The 15,856-nt window shown below is 35.3% G+C and overlaps 1 protein-coding gene across 2 annotated transcripts in view; it reads right to left on the reverse strand.

Moving 5' to 3' along the window:
* LOC150092414 (golgin subfamily A member 2-like) overlaps window positions 1–15,856 on the reverse strand; it is a 380,033-nt gene that overhangs the window by 19,714 nt on the left and 344,463 nt on the right. For both annotated transcript variants that reach the window (XM_090415174.1, XM_090415173.1), the window contains exon 21: window positions 3,778–3,884. In XM_090415174.1, coding sequence (XP_090271300.1) covers window positions 3,778–3,884 — 107 coding nt within the window. The remainder of the gene's footprint in view (window positions 1–3,777; window positions 3,885–15,856) is intronic.

The raw sequence follows: 15,856 nt of genomic DNA on the forward strand, positions 1-15,856 counted from the left end.
AAAAAGTAAAGGGATGCTTATCATAGGCCTAGAGTAGTTATTATTGAGGTCTCATCAGTGATACCAAGGTTGAAGTAATGCAGAAATCATATTTCCATATACAAATAGTCAAAAGGTGTCACACCATATTACTAAAATACTCTGGATTAGAGACAGATGTTGAAAGTTTTCTCACTTGGTTATACTATTCATCAAAGATGCCAAGAATGGCACTTGGTGTTAAGTCATCAGCCTCTACATATACGTAGCCCAGTTTTGAAGTTACTTCATGTGCAAACTCTGTTTGCTTAACTTGGATAAAGGATGAAACCAACAATATAATTTCTTGGCATCTTTAATTTATAGTATAACTAAGGGAAAGAACTAAATCACCTATGATTTGCTGATGATATTGTTCTTTTAGAAAACTCTGTATAATATATGGAACACCAGGAAATTGATATGCTAATGTTTACCTAGGACAAAAGATCACAGTAGAAGGGGCTGCAAAGAATTAAGTATAGAATTTAACTTGGTTGGAAAACAACATGAAACACTCAAAGAAAACATCCCAATCTACTTAAAAATGCCCAGAACATTCAGTAGGGAAATACCTCTTTAATTCTCACATTCAGTTTTATTTCGCTTTTTATATATGGGTACTATGAGAACTCCACTCGAATCATCTAGAATTCGTCCCTCTGTCCAGGCTTTCTGAACTATGCAGTGCAGCCCTGTAAGACTTTTATACCATCATACTTCAGCATTTCTGGTCGAATATCACCTACTGCCTTTCCACATTTCAAGCCTTTGATGGGTTTTTCTATGTCCAAGCATGGATATGTATTCCTGACTGTATGCCTGTTGAGTGTTTTTTTACCACTGTGCTATCACTGCTTGTTTCCTATAGCAATTTTTCAAAGTAATTACTCCATACTTCAAGGATATGGAGTAAGTAACTTAGAAATGATAAAGGTGACAAGAAAACAGGAGAAAAAGATAGTTTTCATGTTACCTTTATCATTTCTAACTTCTTTCACAACACTCTTTCCTCTATTTCTACGCTTCAACAACCTCCAGAATATCTTACCACCTTCTTGATATTTATTTTCTATGTTCTTGCCAAAGTCCTCCCAAGACTTTTGTTTAGCTTTCTTACATTTATCTCTGTATTCTCTAAGAGCACAAGCTGACTTATTTGCCAGGAACTTTTGATATGCTTTCTTCTTTTCCTTCACTGCCTCTTTTACTTCCTGTGTCCACCATGGAGTTCTAATTTTTCTATCCTTGCAGACAACCTCACCATATGCTTCTCTGGCTGAATCAATCAGGGTTTTCTTCAAGTTTTGCCACTGAATCCCCAAGGTTTGGTTCCTGTTCTCAAACTCTTTCATTTTTTCTTCAATAACCTTTGTGTATTTTAGTCTACAGTTCACATCTGAGAGCTGCTCAACTTTTATTCGCTTTAAAACTTTCTTACATGTCATTCTTTTCAATATGAAATTAAATTTTAACCTGCTCAAGACTAAATAGTGATCATTTCCAATTTCAAATCCTCTGTGCACTCTGGTGTCCCACCAGGGAGAAAACATCACTATCAACAATAACTATCAAGAGACTTTTCTTATTCCTTGCCTCTTCTCTCCATGTGAATTTGCGCACATTTTTATGTTGGAACATGGTGTTAGTAATAACCAGTCCATGTCCTGAGCAGAAATCCAACAGGTATTTGCCATTATTATTAGCTTTGCTCTTTTCTCCAAATTTTTCCAAAATATTTTTTGTATGTTTGACAATCACTTCCTACTCTGCTATTTAGATCCCCAACAAGGACCAACTTTTCCTTTTTCATTATGTCAGTAGCTTTCTCTAGAGCCTCAAAAAATTCTTCTACCTTAGTAGAGCCTTCTGTGGGACCATAGGCACAAATAAGTCTCCAGTTCCCCATTCTGATATTTGCCCACATCATTCTACTTGAGATTGCCTGCCATTCAAGAAGATTAGCCTCGTATTTAGTGTTGAATACTATGGCCACTACTTCTTTTCCTTGATTGTCATTGCCTGAATATAACATTTTGTATTTATTGCTCAGAAAGATCTCACCAGTTTTTGTCTTTTTGTTTCAGTCACCCCTATTATGTCGATCTGGTACTTATCTAATTCCTCCGCTAGCTCCATTTCTTTGCCATTCAGGCTTCTTATGTTGATAGTACCAATCTTCAACTCTGGTGATACTGAGTTGGGGTGTGTTTCAGAGTTTGTTCCAGTAGCTTACTTTTCGCTGTTCGCTTGGTTCCCTGGCAAAAACAATGGGGGCCTTGTTTAACCGGGCGACACCCCCAGCCGGCATGAAATTTTCTGTCATGTTGTACTGGTTTAAGCCAATAAGAATACAATTTGGTCAGCTAAATCCCAAATTGCCAGCACATCCTTGTTCGTTCAGTATCCAGGTAGATACCCAACAGAGGGTTCACCACGAGAAGGTGAGGATTGGACATTAGGTTAGAAGCCCTGGTCGGTTCTCCACATTCCTTTAAAGGCTATGTGGAAGTCTCCTCTCAGTTATACAGCTTTGACCCTTAAGCACCCCTGTGTGTGTGTGTTTGTGTGTATATATACACACACACGCACACATTTATACTGAAGTGTGAAGATGCAATTTTTACTTAATTATTATTGAAGTTACATGGGAATTATCATAGCAAAATTACGTATATCTAGGATCTTACTTGTGTGATAAAGTTTCAGTTAGAAATCTGATGATGATGCTCAGAAACAATTTTTACAATAGGTGCAATCGATGAAAGGATTTAGTAATCCCTGTATTTGAAGAAGGTTTTTAAATAATAAAAAAGTATTTAAAAACCTTCTTCAAATACAGAAACTGTAACCGTTGAGAAAAAAAAAATGATACGTACATATTTTTTTATTATTAAAATTTAGGATTAGGTACATTTATGATAATCATTCTTATAAACAGTTTTTTTTTCTTTTTTTTTTGTGTGTGTGTGTGTGTGTGTGCATGTGTGTACAGTTGCAAATGGTTCTTAAAAGGATTTAGAATTGTATTTCAAAAAAGGATAAATATTATTTGATGTGAAGTATGGAAATAATGTTGGAAATTATCACTTCTCTTTTCTGCACTTTGAGTAGAAAAATGAATAAAATTACTGTATGCCCACAGATACGAGACCCATCGACACTTCGGCGCATGTCAGAAGGGAATCCATTCCGATAATAGGGCAATCAATCTGTCTTGTGGGATGAGTTGTTATTATTACACATTGGAAAATTAACTTTTCTTTCATGAAACATTGTAGTTTTTAAAGTGGTAAATATTTTGCTTGTATAATAGTTGGAAAATTTTACATATAAAGCATGTGATTTTGCGTGTTGATGACAAATTTGTATATCGCCTTATTTCTTTCTCCCCTTCAATATGAATTGACTCTTCTTGGCAAGTTGCCAGACTAGGCTCTTGAATCTGTGGTCAGACAGTACAATCAGTTCTAGATTACAAAAGTACAAGCAGCATGTTTTTGCTTTTTTTTCATGTTAAATGTCCATCTCACAAGAACACGTTTCTATTAATAAGAATAACAACACATACAGAAAACAAAATGACTGAAAAAAAAAAAAGGGGGGAGAGTGCCTGAACTGTATTTTTGTTTGGAATGGAAAGAATGAAAAAAAAAAAAAGTAACTATGTCTGATCTCCAGATTAGGATCTCAGATTAACCAACTCAGCATGCACAAGGTACTAAAATCTATGATAAGATTTATATAAAAAAAGCATACCTTTAAATCCTCTCGGTCCCTGGCAAGCAAGGCAATGTACTCATCTTTCTCAGCTGCCCGTTTCCTCATAACACCTCTTTGCACTTGATACAAAGCTATATAATCACCTATAAATAACAAGTTATAAAAATATAACTTGTTTTAAATTTATCACATATCCACTACATTAATCAAAATTATGCTATAATTACTTATAATTTGGGCACTTTTTCATTATTTTTAATATTAATATTAATTTATCCAGTCAAAAGGAATAATGATGCTTCAGAAGGTACAGGGTACCGTAATTAAAATCCAATAAAAATGCACTTGTATAGAGCACACAAGATATGATCAAAGAGTTCTCAAACCAGGTGCTAATTTCAGAAAAATGTTCTGAAACAGGATCATGGAACTATACTTGTATTATGTATGAGTAATTATATTGCTTCTTTTTACTGCCAGTCTTTTAGTATTTTTAGTGCGTCTTATGTGTGAACTTTAGAGGTGCAATGTGGCAAATTAATTGCATATAATATAACTATATCAGAGCATGTAAAATCAGCATGGAGACAAAATATTTATGATTTATTTGATAATGAGTCCAGTAAGTCAGAAAGATCTGAATGAAGTTTTTTTTTTTTGATAAAAAAGGGAGTGAATATTTCAAATAAACCGCAAGCAAATATTTTTAAAACTGATCATTAACAGGATACTGTGATGCTGAAATATCTGTGAGATGTCACAAGAAGACAATGCTCAGAGAAGTGGCACAATGGAAATTAGTTTTTCCATCAAAATAATGCCGGTCTGGTTGTCCGAGTGGTTAGTGTATCTGCTTTCCAGCCAAAAGGTAGCGGGTTCGAATCCTGCCGTGGGCATGGATCTTTGTGATTGTCTGTGAAAATAGTGGTGGTCGGTGGTAGATGGCACTGGTGTGGATGATGAAAGTAGTGGAGTGGTGGAGATGGAGATTTGTAGAGCAGGTGCCCTCCCTTAATGAGTCTTTGGACTCCCTGGAGGAGTTATGCAATAATAATAATAATACTAATAATAATATGGATAGCTCAAGAGGTAATCAACCTTATTGATGAAAGAAGAACATGGAAAAGAGGAGCAAATGAAGAAGAAAGGTTAAGATATAAAACTTTGGATAAAAGAATCAAAGAGTTACGTAAAAGATTGAAAGAAAACTGAATAAATAGGCAGTGCACTGAGATAGAAGAATTACAAAATAGGAACAAAACCAGAGAAGCATTCCTGAAAGTGAAAGAACTTAATGAAAAACAAAACGCACACAGTCTAATAACATCAAGGACAAAGATGGAAACATACTCATTGATAAGGAAAAGTTAAATGGAAGATGGGTGGAGTACTTATCAGATCTCTATGATGATGATAATGGTAACATATTGGATGATTCACAACACCTTAAGTTAAATCGTAACAACAGATACCACTCTACCCACAAGAAAGGAGGTAGAACATATAATTAAGAATTTTCCTAATAATAAATCTCCTGGGTGTGATAATATTCCGGCTGAGCTGCTGAAAGCTTTGACTGGCAATAATAACTATTTAGCGGAATCCATTCAGGACATCTATAAAACAATACAATTACCTGAAGTTTTTACAACATCTATCTGTATACCAATTCCAAAGAAACATAATGCACAAAATTGTGAGGATTACAGAACTGTGAGCCTAATATCCCATGCATCTAAAATTATTTTAACCTTCGTTAACAAACAAATTGAAAGAGCCATAAGCAGTGAATTGAGTGAACAACAGAAAGGCTTCAGAAGAGGAATGGGAACCATTAATGCTATCCTGAAACTAAAAATACTAATAGAAAGATCACTTGAAAGAAACAGGAACATGTGCATATGCTTCATAGACTTTCAGAAGGCCTTCGACTGGGTAAAACATAATAAAATGTTCAATATATTAGATGAATTAGACATAGAAGATCATGTACTTAAAATTATAAAAATAATTTACACCAAACAGAAAATGCAGCTGTTTAACTCTCTGAGACTTTTGTAGTGAAAATAAAAAGAGGAGTTAGACAAGGTTGTATCCTTTCACCAAATCTATTTAATATCTATAGCGAGACAGTGATGAAAAAGATTGAAAAACAAAAAACAGGAATTAGTATCAATGGTATAAAATATAACAATCTTAGATATGCTGATGATACCATTCTAATAGCAGAAAACAGAAACAAATTGATCAAATTACTGCAGCTACTAATTGAAGAAGGTAAAGAATTTGGATTAGATATTAATGCAAAAAAAAAAAAACAAAAACAAATTTATGGAAATCTCAAAAGAAAGCAGATCCGAGCCAGAAATATTCGTAAACAATACGAGAATTGAACATACAACAGAATACAAATATTTAGGCACCTACTTTACTGCAGATGGAAAGCAAGATAAAGAAATAAAAATAAGAACAACCATAGCTAAAGATGCATTCTGGAAAAATAAAGATCAGCTCAGAAGTTTTGTGAGTATCGAGACAAAGAAAAAGAATGATAAGAACATTAGTGTGGCCAATTTTCACATATGGAAGTGAGACCTGGATATTCAAGAAGAGAGTAAGGCAACAGATAATGGCCTTTGAAATGTGGTGCTATAGGAGAGCTCTGAAAATCCCATGGACAGAAAATGTGACAAATACAGATGTCCTACAGAGAATGAGAACACAGATCTTTATTACAGGAAATGATCCAGAGAAAGATGAGATTGGCAGGACATGTACTGAGAGGTTCATCAGGACAGAGAATATTAACAGTTTTAGAAGGAAAAATTATGGGAAATGGATCAAGAGGCAAAAAATGAAGGACATGGCTTGAAGATACAAGATCATGGACAGGATCACATGGCTATGCAGAAACAAAAAGGAAAGCCACCAACAGAGAGAACTGGAAGGACATGGTGCTGCACCCTCTCACTGAGGAAGCTACATGAAGAAGAAGAATATCTCAGCTCATTCAACCTTTGTGGTCTGCAGTTTTTATGCCAAGCACAAACAACACGTTTCACAATCACCACCATACCTTACGATACAACTCCCTACAGATTAAAGAAAAGACTAGTCTTCCTAAGTGTTTGATTCCTTTATTTGAATATTTTAATTTGAATCGATTAATAGATTAATTGTAGAAATATAGTTTAGATAGGATGGATGCATTTACATAACCTATCTTCAAACATGAATAAGACAATGGCTCATCTCCACATCCATCCCTTCTTTCTGAATAATGGAAGGGAAATCACATGCGAGTTATTTTACAATAATCTCATGCGAATTATGCTTACTATAAAGAATTACAGTAAGCACATTATGCACATCGATTCCTGTTATATTTTTACATGAAAAAAAAAAAAAAAATCTGAATTATCTTTTATATTTCATGCAATACTAGTTGGAAACATGAAAACTACATTCCACTGGCAACTACTTTCTTTCTTTAGAAGAAATAAAACTCTGAGCTAATATATATATATATATATATCTGTGAAAATTACTCTTAAGTACTGTGTTACATGCATTTTCATATCCTAACAAAACTCTCCATGAGGTCTCTTGCTCTCTCCCATCCAGTCATATAACCAGGGCCATCGCCAGATTAGATCGCACCCTGAGGCAAACAATTAAATATGTTGTGCATAAAATTGTAATTGTTGAAACTTGGCTCTCAGAGTCGAAGGCATTAACTGGAATTGAGTGTAAAGGGTATAGCATTTTTAAGAATGTCAGAAGAAATAAGAGAAGAGGGGTACTATTAATGATATCACGACTTGAATCTGGTTAGAACAGAAATTCCTGAAAGCAATAATGGTAACAATGCCCCATGTATTGGTGAGTTTGAGGTTATACAGTGTGAAGTGGAGGCTAACAAGATGAAATATTGATGGGATGTTGTTATAGGCCTGGCAGTTCATTTGCTGGAGATGAAGAAATGCATTGCCAAATTACCTTGGCGGGTACTGAATGAGTAATTATTAAGGGTGACTTTAATTATTATTACCACCCCAAGACCTCATGGAGTCAAAGACTCATCTGGAAGGTCCTTTTATCACACACACACACACAGCTCATCACACCGTGCCTTGAACACATTCAAACTCCTTGCAGACACCACACTCTCAGGCAAGGCATTCCAATCATTTACAACTCTGCACGAATAAAACCTGCCTCTCACTCTCCTACTCACACCTTCTTTACAGTTTCCAGGGATGACCTCTGGTACTCCCCAATCTCCCACTATTTTCTGTAGAACTTCTCCAGCACTGATCCTATAAAAACCCCTTACGAACTTGTAGGTCTCTATCATATCTCCCCTTTTCTCCTGTCCACTAGACTCTGCAAATTACATCTTCTCAATCTTTCCTCATACTCGACATTCCAGAGGTCAGAAACTACCTTAGTCAATTGCCTTTGGACCCTTTCCAACATCTCTTCATCCTTCTGAAAACCAGGTGACCAAATCTAGGCACAATAGTTCATGTGTGGCCTAATCAAAGCCTTATACAACGGAACAAGAATCTCCCTACTTCTACACATCAGTGTCCTCTGCATCATTCCTAGAAGCCTTTGTGTTGTCTTCACAATTTCAGCTGTGTCCCCTGAATTTCAGATCCTTCTCCACTATCACCCCCAGATCTCTTATTTCTTCCACCTCCAATAATATATCCTCACCAAACATAAATTCTGCATCCCATCTTTGTTTTCCAAATTTTAAAACCTTACATTTTGCAACATTGAACTCGCATTCCCATTTCCGTGCCCAATCACTCAATTTATTCAAGTCTTCTTGTAAGGCCACAACATCTTCACTACTCTTCATGGTTTGTCCCAACTTTGCATCATCTGCAAACAACCGAATATCTCCATCCAAATTTTCACCTATATCATTAATATACAAGTTAAACAGTAATGGCCCCAAAATAGACCCCTGAGGCACTCCACTAGTGACTTTCCTTTCCCTAGATATCGCTCCCCAATACACAACTTGTTGATACCTATCCAATTATCAGAATATTGATTGGGTAGTAGAGAAAACTCATGATAAGAATGAAGAAGAATTTATTGAGCTGTTGCGAGACAACTTTCTCAAGGAGCATGTGAAAGAAGCAATTTGAGGACAAAGAGTGTTAGATTTGATCATAGTTTCAGAAGGTATCCATCTGAGTTAAGAACTGTGACTGTTGCCACTAGTTGGTGACAGTGATCATGCCATACTAATCTGAGAAGTAGTATGGCATGATCACAGATTAGTATGGCATGATCACACACCAAGTAGCCAATTATTGGATGTTCCAATCAGGACAAGTTATATGCAGAACTACAAATCTGAAAAGCTAATTTTTCCTAGGATCTATCAACTTGGTGTATGTAATAAGGTGCATAAGAAGGAGGTTCAAGAGCTGTTGCATAACATGAATAAGAATTCATCAATAGGGAGATAGGATATCACCACATATGAAAAGGAATGTTTAGCCAAACTGGTTAGGCACTTGACATGTTTGTATAATTTGAGCCTTAACTCATTAACGATCCCTCAAGAATGGAGAGAATCTACGATTCCCATTGCACAAGGGTAGTACAAAGACAAATGTGTCTAACTATAGGCCCATCAGTATCTCTGGAGCGATTGTGAAGATTTTCAAGAAGTTAGTACAGAAGTGAGTGAACAAAGAAACTATACTTTGCAAGGAACAGCATGAGTTTACTACAGGGAAGTCATGATTTAGCAATCTGCTCATATTTTATAATAATGTCACAGCTGAGTTCAATAAAGGGAATGGAGATCCTATGATACTGTTAGACTTTGCTAAGGCATTTGATAGGATACGATATCACACGAAAGTCTATCAGATCAACTAGAGAATATGGGATTAGAATGGAAACTATTGGCATGAATAAGCATGTGGCTCACAATCAGGTAACAAAAAAATGGTACATTGGGGGGGGGGGTGAATTTGTCAGATTTAAGATGATCAGTGAGATTGCCCAAGGGATCAATTGTTAGACCACTGTTGTTTAATTTATATATCAATGATATTGGAAAGCCTGACAAATCTTCAATTGTTTGCTGATGATAAAGATAGGAAGTGTGGGCAAACAATAATGGTTCTCAATTCATTAGTAAATTAGTAAAGTTGGGCACTTTGATATGATGAGATATTATCCAATGGCATATCATATTGGTGGAATTATGTTTGGAGTAACTAACAAGACTAGAGATCTTGGTGGACAGGAATTTGAAGTTCAAGGGTCACATAGCAAAAATTGCAAATACAACCCAGAGGATAACTGTGATGTTGAAACAAACATTGATATGTAAAGATCATTTTTATGATATGTATGTAATGTATGTATTTTATGATATGTAAATCATTTTACCTCTTTAGAAGACCTTGATACAACTTCCTGAACTACTGTGCACAGATATGGTCTCTGGGTTCGGAGAGGATAAAGAAGCTGTGGAAAGGATCAAAGAAGAGTTGCAAAGAAATCAGGATTAATCTATCCTTATAAGCTACATTGCATAATTGAGAGTATGTGTGCTGTAGACACTGATAAACAAGAGCAAGATGGGCAATGTGATAGAGGCATATAAACTTTTGAGGAAGCATAACAGAGTATTGGTGATAAAAGTTTTCATTATATGGAAGGTGGAGAGAGGACAAGGTGGCATCCATGTAACTTAAGTTTGTGTGCTGTTAAGAAAGGGGTGAAAGCTAGATTTTTCTCTCATAGAACCATGAGTGAATGGAACAGTTTGCCTGTTGAAGTAGTAAGTGCATCTATTGTGGGTGATGTATTGCCTCCCTTGACAAGTCTTTGATGAAAGGATGACTTCTCAAAACGGTAATAGAAGGTAAAGTTCCTGGAAAAAGAGGAAGGGGTAGGCTATCAATGAGATAGATAGTGTGTCTGGAATGACTGATCTATAGAGAGTTTAAGCCCCCAGAAAACTATACAACAGGACCACCTAGAGGACTGGTGTGGCACATCACTGAGCATCTGAGTGATCATACGGCATCTGATGATGTTCAATGAATAGATGGATGAACAAGTCCTTGACACCCTAGAGAGGTTGAAGTCCAAAAGAGCTTAATTGATCAATTGAAGGAAATATCACCACCAAGCACAGAGGGAAAGTCAGATATACTGAGGGATGAGGTCATAAAGTCAGTAAAGCATTTGAAGAACCATAAAAGTTCCACGAATGATGAGATCATTGAGGAGATGCTGAAATATGATATGGTGGCCAGGTCTAGATGAACTATACCGGTTGTATAACATTGCATGGAATGAAGGGAAAGTACCAAAAGAAGAGCAGATAAGATCAATTCAAATACCTATTCACAAAAAAAAGGAAACAAAATGGACTACAAAAACTACAGAAAAATTGCTGCAATGAGTCATATGGGAAAAGTACGTATCTTTACAGAAAGGATAAGCAAATTAATGGAAGAAAATCTAAAAGATGAGCAAGCATGATTCAGAAGAGATAGGAGTACTGTGCACTAAATGTTACAATTTTCTAATTTTAACTTGCCTCAATACAGTGAAGTAATATGTTTAGTTGAAAATAATTGTGTATGTGTTAAAGAGAAATTAAATTAATTTTCCTACTTTGTGTACTAAATAAAGAGTTGTAATTACTGCATTTTATTTTGTTACTAAACAGCATTTTTCTATAAATGCAAACTGTCATAGTTTAATTCTAAACAAGCTAATAAATATTGTAAAAAAAATTGAAAGAAGGCCAGAATTTATAAGCCAGCCAGCATATCTGCTCTCCAATCAATATGCTCTGAGTTTGAATCCCACCATGGACATGGATGGTTTGTAAATATCTCTCTCTCTAGAATAAGTTTATCCTGATTATGTGCCCTTATATCCCTCCCCACAATACCAAAACTGCTGAAGAATTTTGTCATCAGTGCCTGAGGGTCCAATGCTTTCTTCACCATTGCACTCAGGTGCATGAAGACTTTATTTGCTTTTTCATTCTCTTCTCTCTGAACATCAGGGTTTTAGTTTTTTGATGCCCATTATCAACCCATATCTCTTTCCTTCTTTGCCTTAACTTCTGCACTGATAAATTATTGATTTTTATACTTTGAATTGCAATTTTCTTTATATTCTTCCTTATGACATCCATTGTTCTTTCCAAAGGACTTATTGAGGGAGAGTGTGCCAAACAGCATCAAACAATTGACTCCTTCCAACTACTAACCACGCTCAAACTTGCTTAACATTTTGTGAGCCATTAGTAGCAGAGGCTCTACCAATCGACCAACCTTTGCTGGCTAGGCAAGATTCTTGTTATTCCACAATTTCTAAGAGCAGACTCTGCATTTCGATGGTTTCAGGTTCCTGCCACTCCATAAGATTCAAGTACAACCTATGTCAATTTCTGATTTCTACTGCTGAAGGTTTTCAGAAAGTCAACAAAGCAGGTATGAATATTTTTATTTTCAAGTAGAACTCTCTAAACAGTTAATCTTAGCATTAATATATGGGGAACAGTACTCCTGTCTCTTCTGAATCCTGCTTGCTCATCTCCTAAATTTTCTTCTGTTAGTTTCCTTATCTTTCTGTTAATTTCATAAGTACTTTTCCCACATGACTCATTCCAGCAAATGTTCTGTAGTTTGTCCATTTTGTTTCTTTGTTAATTGTATTCAGAGAATAGAATATTGTACTGTAGTATAACATCAGTATATTATTCTTTGGATAAAATTAACTCTGATATTAGACTGTTTGTAATTGCATGTGATACACTTAATAATGGAGAAATCAAACTGACCCCAGAAAAAAAAAAGCATTAACAATGTTATCCTGCACAAGGAGAAGAGTCCTATTCTCTGAAATTTGAATTTTTATTATATTAAAATCATATCATATCTTTTTATATATAGGATATATAGGTTTATCAGTAACATGACATACAGTGAGAATTTATTTTTATTATCAAGTTACAATCATAAATGCAGTTTATTCTGTAATAATGAACTTTCCAACAACAGCTAAGCAATGAATTGCAGTTTACAATACTAAGTACAATATTTTTTTTCCATGAACATTAAAATAAAAATGTCATTGAAAGTAATATAATAAATTTATTTTAATCCTTTATCCAAGTGTAAGCAAACAAAATCTGCATCTGAAGTATCTTCCGGGCTCAGGCAACCTGTGGTAAAGGTGGACCAAGCTCTCATCACTCCTTGTCTTAGTATCTCCCATAATGCAAAGCACATCTCCTTGCAGACATGTATAATGCTATGCATTAAGGAAAAGGCCACTACCAAGACCGGTTTCGACCTTTATTGAGGTCATGTCAGTGGGAGCCAGACCAAGAGGTGGTGATACCAAGGTAGAAACAATGGAGAAGTTATCTTTACCTATATGAGTTGCAAAAAGATGTCTCACCTTATTATTAAATTACTCTGGATTTAGAGAAAGATGGTGGAAGTTTTTTTCCACTTGGTTAGACTTGTATGTACCAGTAATAATTAGAATATTACTGGTACATATGGCTGACTTCAGTTTAAAATTAAATTAATATTATTCTTCATATACTTTTATATGTATTCCCTGAACATATTTATTTATAATCTTTCCTCTTGCAATCAAGAAAATGAGCATTCATGCTCAGTGGTAAAGTAGGAAATTATTCTATTGAAATTAAGTATGCATTACATACTTAATTTCAGTATGTTTATTTGCCTTACATGGAGCACAGCCAGATTTGAAACTTGTACCAAAGATTTTATTATTATTATTATAACAATGTAGGTATTATTTCTGGGAAAACTCCCATGTTACTTCTCTTAAAAAACATTATTTTTATGGCTATTTTGCCTGCTTTTGTTTAGGAGTGCCCCTGTTTTGATGTCATTGGTTTTTTACTCAAGAATTCTTAGGGCATTACAGATGTATTTTAGAGACAAATATATGTAACATAATAGAAGAAAATTTGCACATACCTTTTCTTGGATGTTGTTGCCTGTCTTCTTTCTGCTGTGTGCATACTTCTGCTGTTATGATGTTGAAAGGGGAGTGGGGGGAGGGTTTAGACAATGTGGGAGAATTAATACTTAATTAAGGACTGATGTCTAATGTTCTGGGAACATCCACGTTAGTGTATAATGAAGCTGCATCCAATGAAGTGAGGATGCCTTCCTGTGATAGAGTTATGCTATTTATTTTTTTGAAAAGGTCATCCGAAACTTCTCAAACCATTAATTATAACATCTAACTCCATGATAAAAAATATGGACAACCTTTTCAAAAAAATAAATAGCATAATCCTACCACAGGAAAACATCCTCACTTCATTGGATGCAGCTTAATTATACACTAACGTGGATGTTCCCAGAATATTAGATATCGTACATACACTACTCACAGCAGACCACACCCCCTACACTCTCGTACAAAATTAACACCTAATGATATTATAAACTTAATCAAACTAATAATCTCAGCAAACTTCTTCATTCAAGTTCAACAATAATATGTATATTCAAATTTTCGGACTCCTTATGGGCCAAAACATCAGCGGACAACTAGCGGAATTATTCCTAGCACACATAGAATCACTCCTACTCCCCCCACCACCACCTTTTATGGCAGATTTGTGGATGATATTCTGTGCACTGGAGAACCTACACACATCACCACCTTACAAGCATCCCTAAACAGTTACAACAAACAGTTCAGTTTCTATGGTGAATCTTCACCATAGAAACTGAACAGAACAAATCCATAAATTTCTTAAACTTCACATTAATCAGAAAAAAACAACAAAATAGCCACGAAAATATACCACAAACCCATGCATATCGGAAACTATCTACATTTCCACTCATATCATCCATATTCTGTTAAAAAATTGATTATCCTATCACAATTCATAAATGCTTACAAGTTTTCAACTAACCATAATTATCTCAACACAGAAATAATAAAAGTATGGTGGTATAAGAGTCTTACAGTGGCTGCACTGCATAGTTCAGAAAGCCTGGATAGAGGGACGAATTCCTGATGATTGGAGTAGAGCTCTCATAGTATCCATATATAAAAAGGGAAATAAAACTGAATGTGAGAATTACAGAGGTATTTCCCTACTGAGTGTTCCTGGCAAGATCAATGCAAGTATACTTAAGAAACGATTGAGAAGAATTGTGGAAGAAAAGCTTGGTGAAGAACAAGCTGGATTCAGGCCAAATAGAGGCTGTCAGGATCAGATCTTCACTTTACGAAAAATAGTCGAGAAAGCATGGGAATATAACAGAGATCTGTATTTAAGTTTTATCGTTTTGGAAAAGGCATATGACGGTGCCAAGAGAGAAGCTATTCAATACACTACAGTTATATGGTGTCAATGGGACATTATATCGAGCAATACTTAGTCTTTATTTGAGTTGTAAGTCAGCAGTTAGAATTGAAGGAAGTACAGGAAGATGGTTTAATGTTAAATCTGGTGTGAGATAAGGATGTACATTATCCCCTCTGTTATTCATTATCTTTATGGATCACATTATGAAGGAAAGTGGTATTAAACATGATATCAAAATTGGAGATGTTAATGTCAGCTCTTTGCTTTATGCGGACAATGTTATATTCCTAAATAAATCCGCTACAAGTTTGCAAGATTCTCTGACTAAATTGAATAGCTGTTGTAATAGATATGGTATGAAGGTCAGCAATAAAAAGACAAAGACAATGAAAATAGGTAGAGTCGTTGAAAATGTCACCTGTGTTGTGAATGGAGAACCTGTGGAACAAGTCAAACATTTCAGCTACTTAGGCACGATTTTTAGTGATGATGGTAAATTAAATATGGAAATAGACAACAGAATCAACAAAGTTGGTATGGTAGGAAGTCAACTGAATAAATTCATATGGAATAAGAGAGAAATTAGTTGGAACACTAAATGAGCTGTACACAAGACAGTGTTCAAACCAGTTTTAACTTATGGATCTGAGAGCTGGGTCAGAAATAAAACACTTGACCAAAGACTAAAGACCGCAGATATGAGAGTTCTGAGAAAGATTCGAGGCATGAACA

The sequence above is a fragment of the Typopeltis vanoorti genome, chromosome 26 (assembly GCF_054136105.1).
Source record: "Typopeltis vanoorti isolate ZY-2024b chromosome 26, IOZ_Tvanoo_1.0, whole genome shotgun sequence".
In the NCBI taxonomy this organism is placed as follows: Eukaryota; Metazoa; Arthropoda; class Arachnida; order Uropygi; family Thelyphonidae; genus Typopeltis; species Typopeltis vanoorti.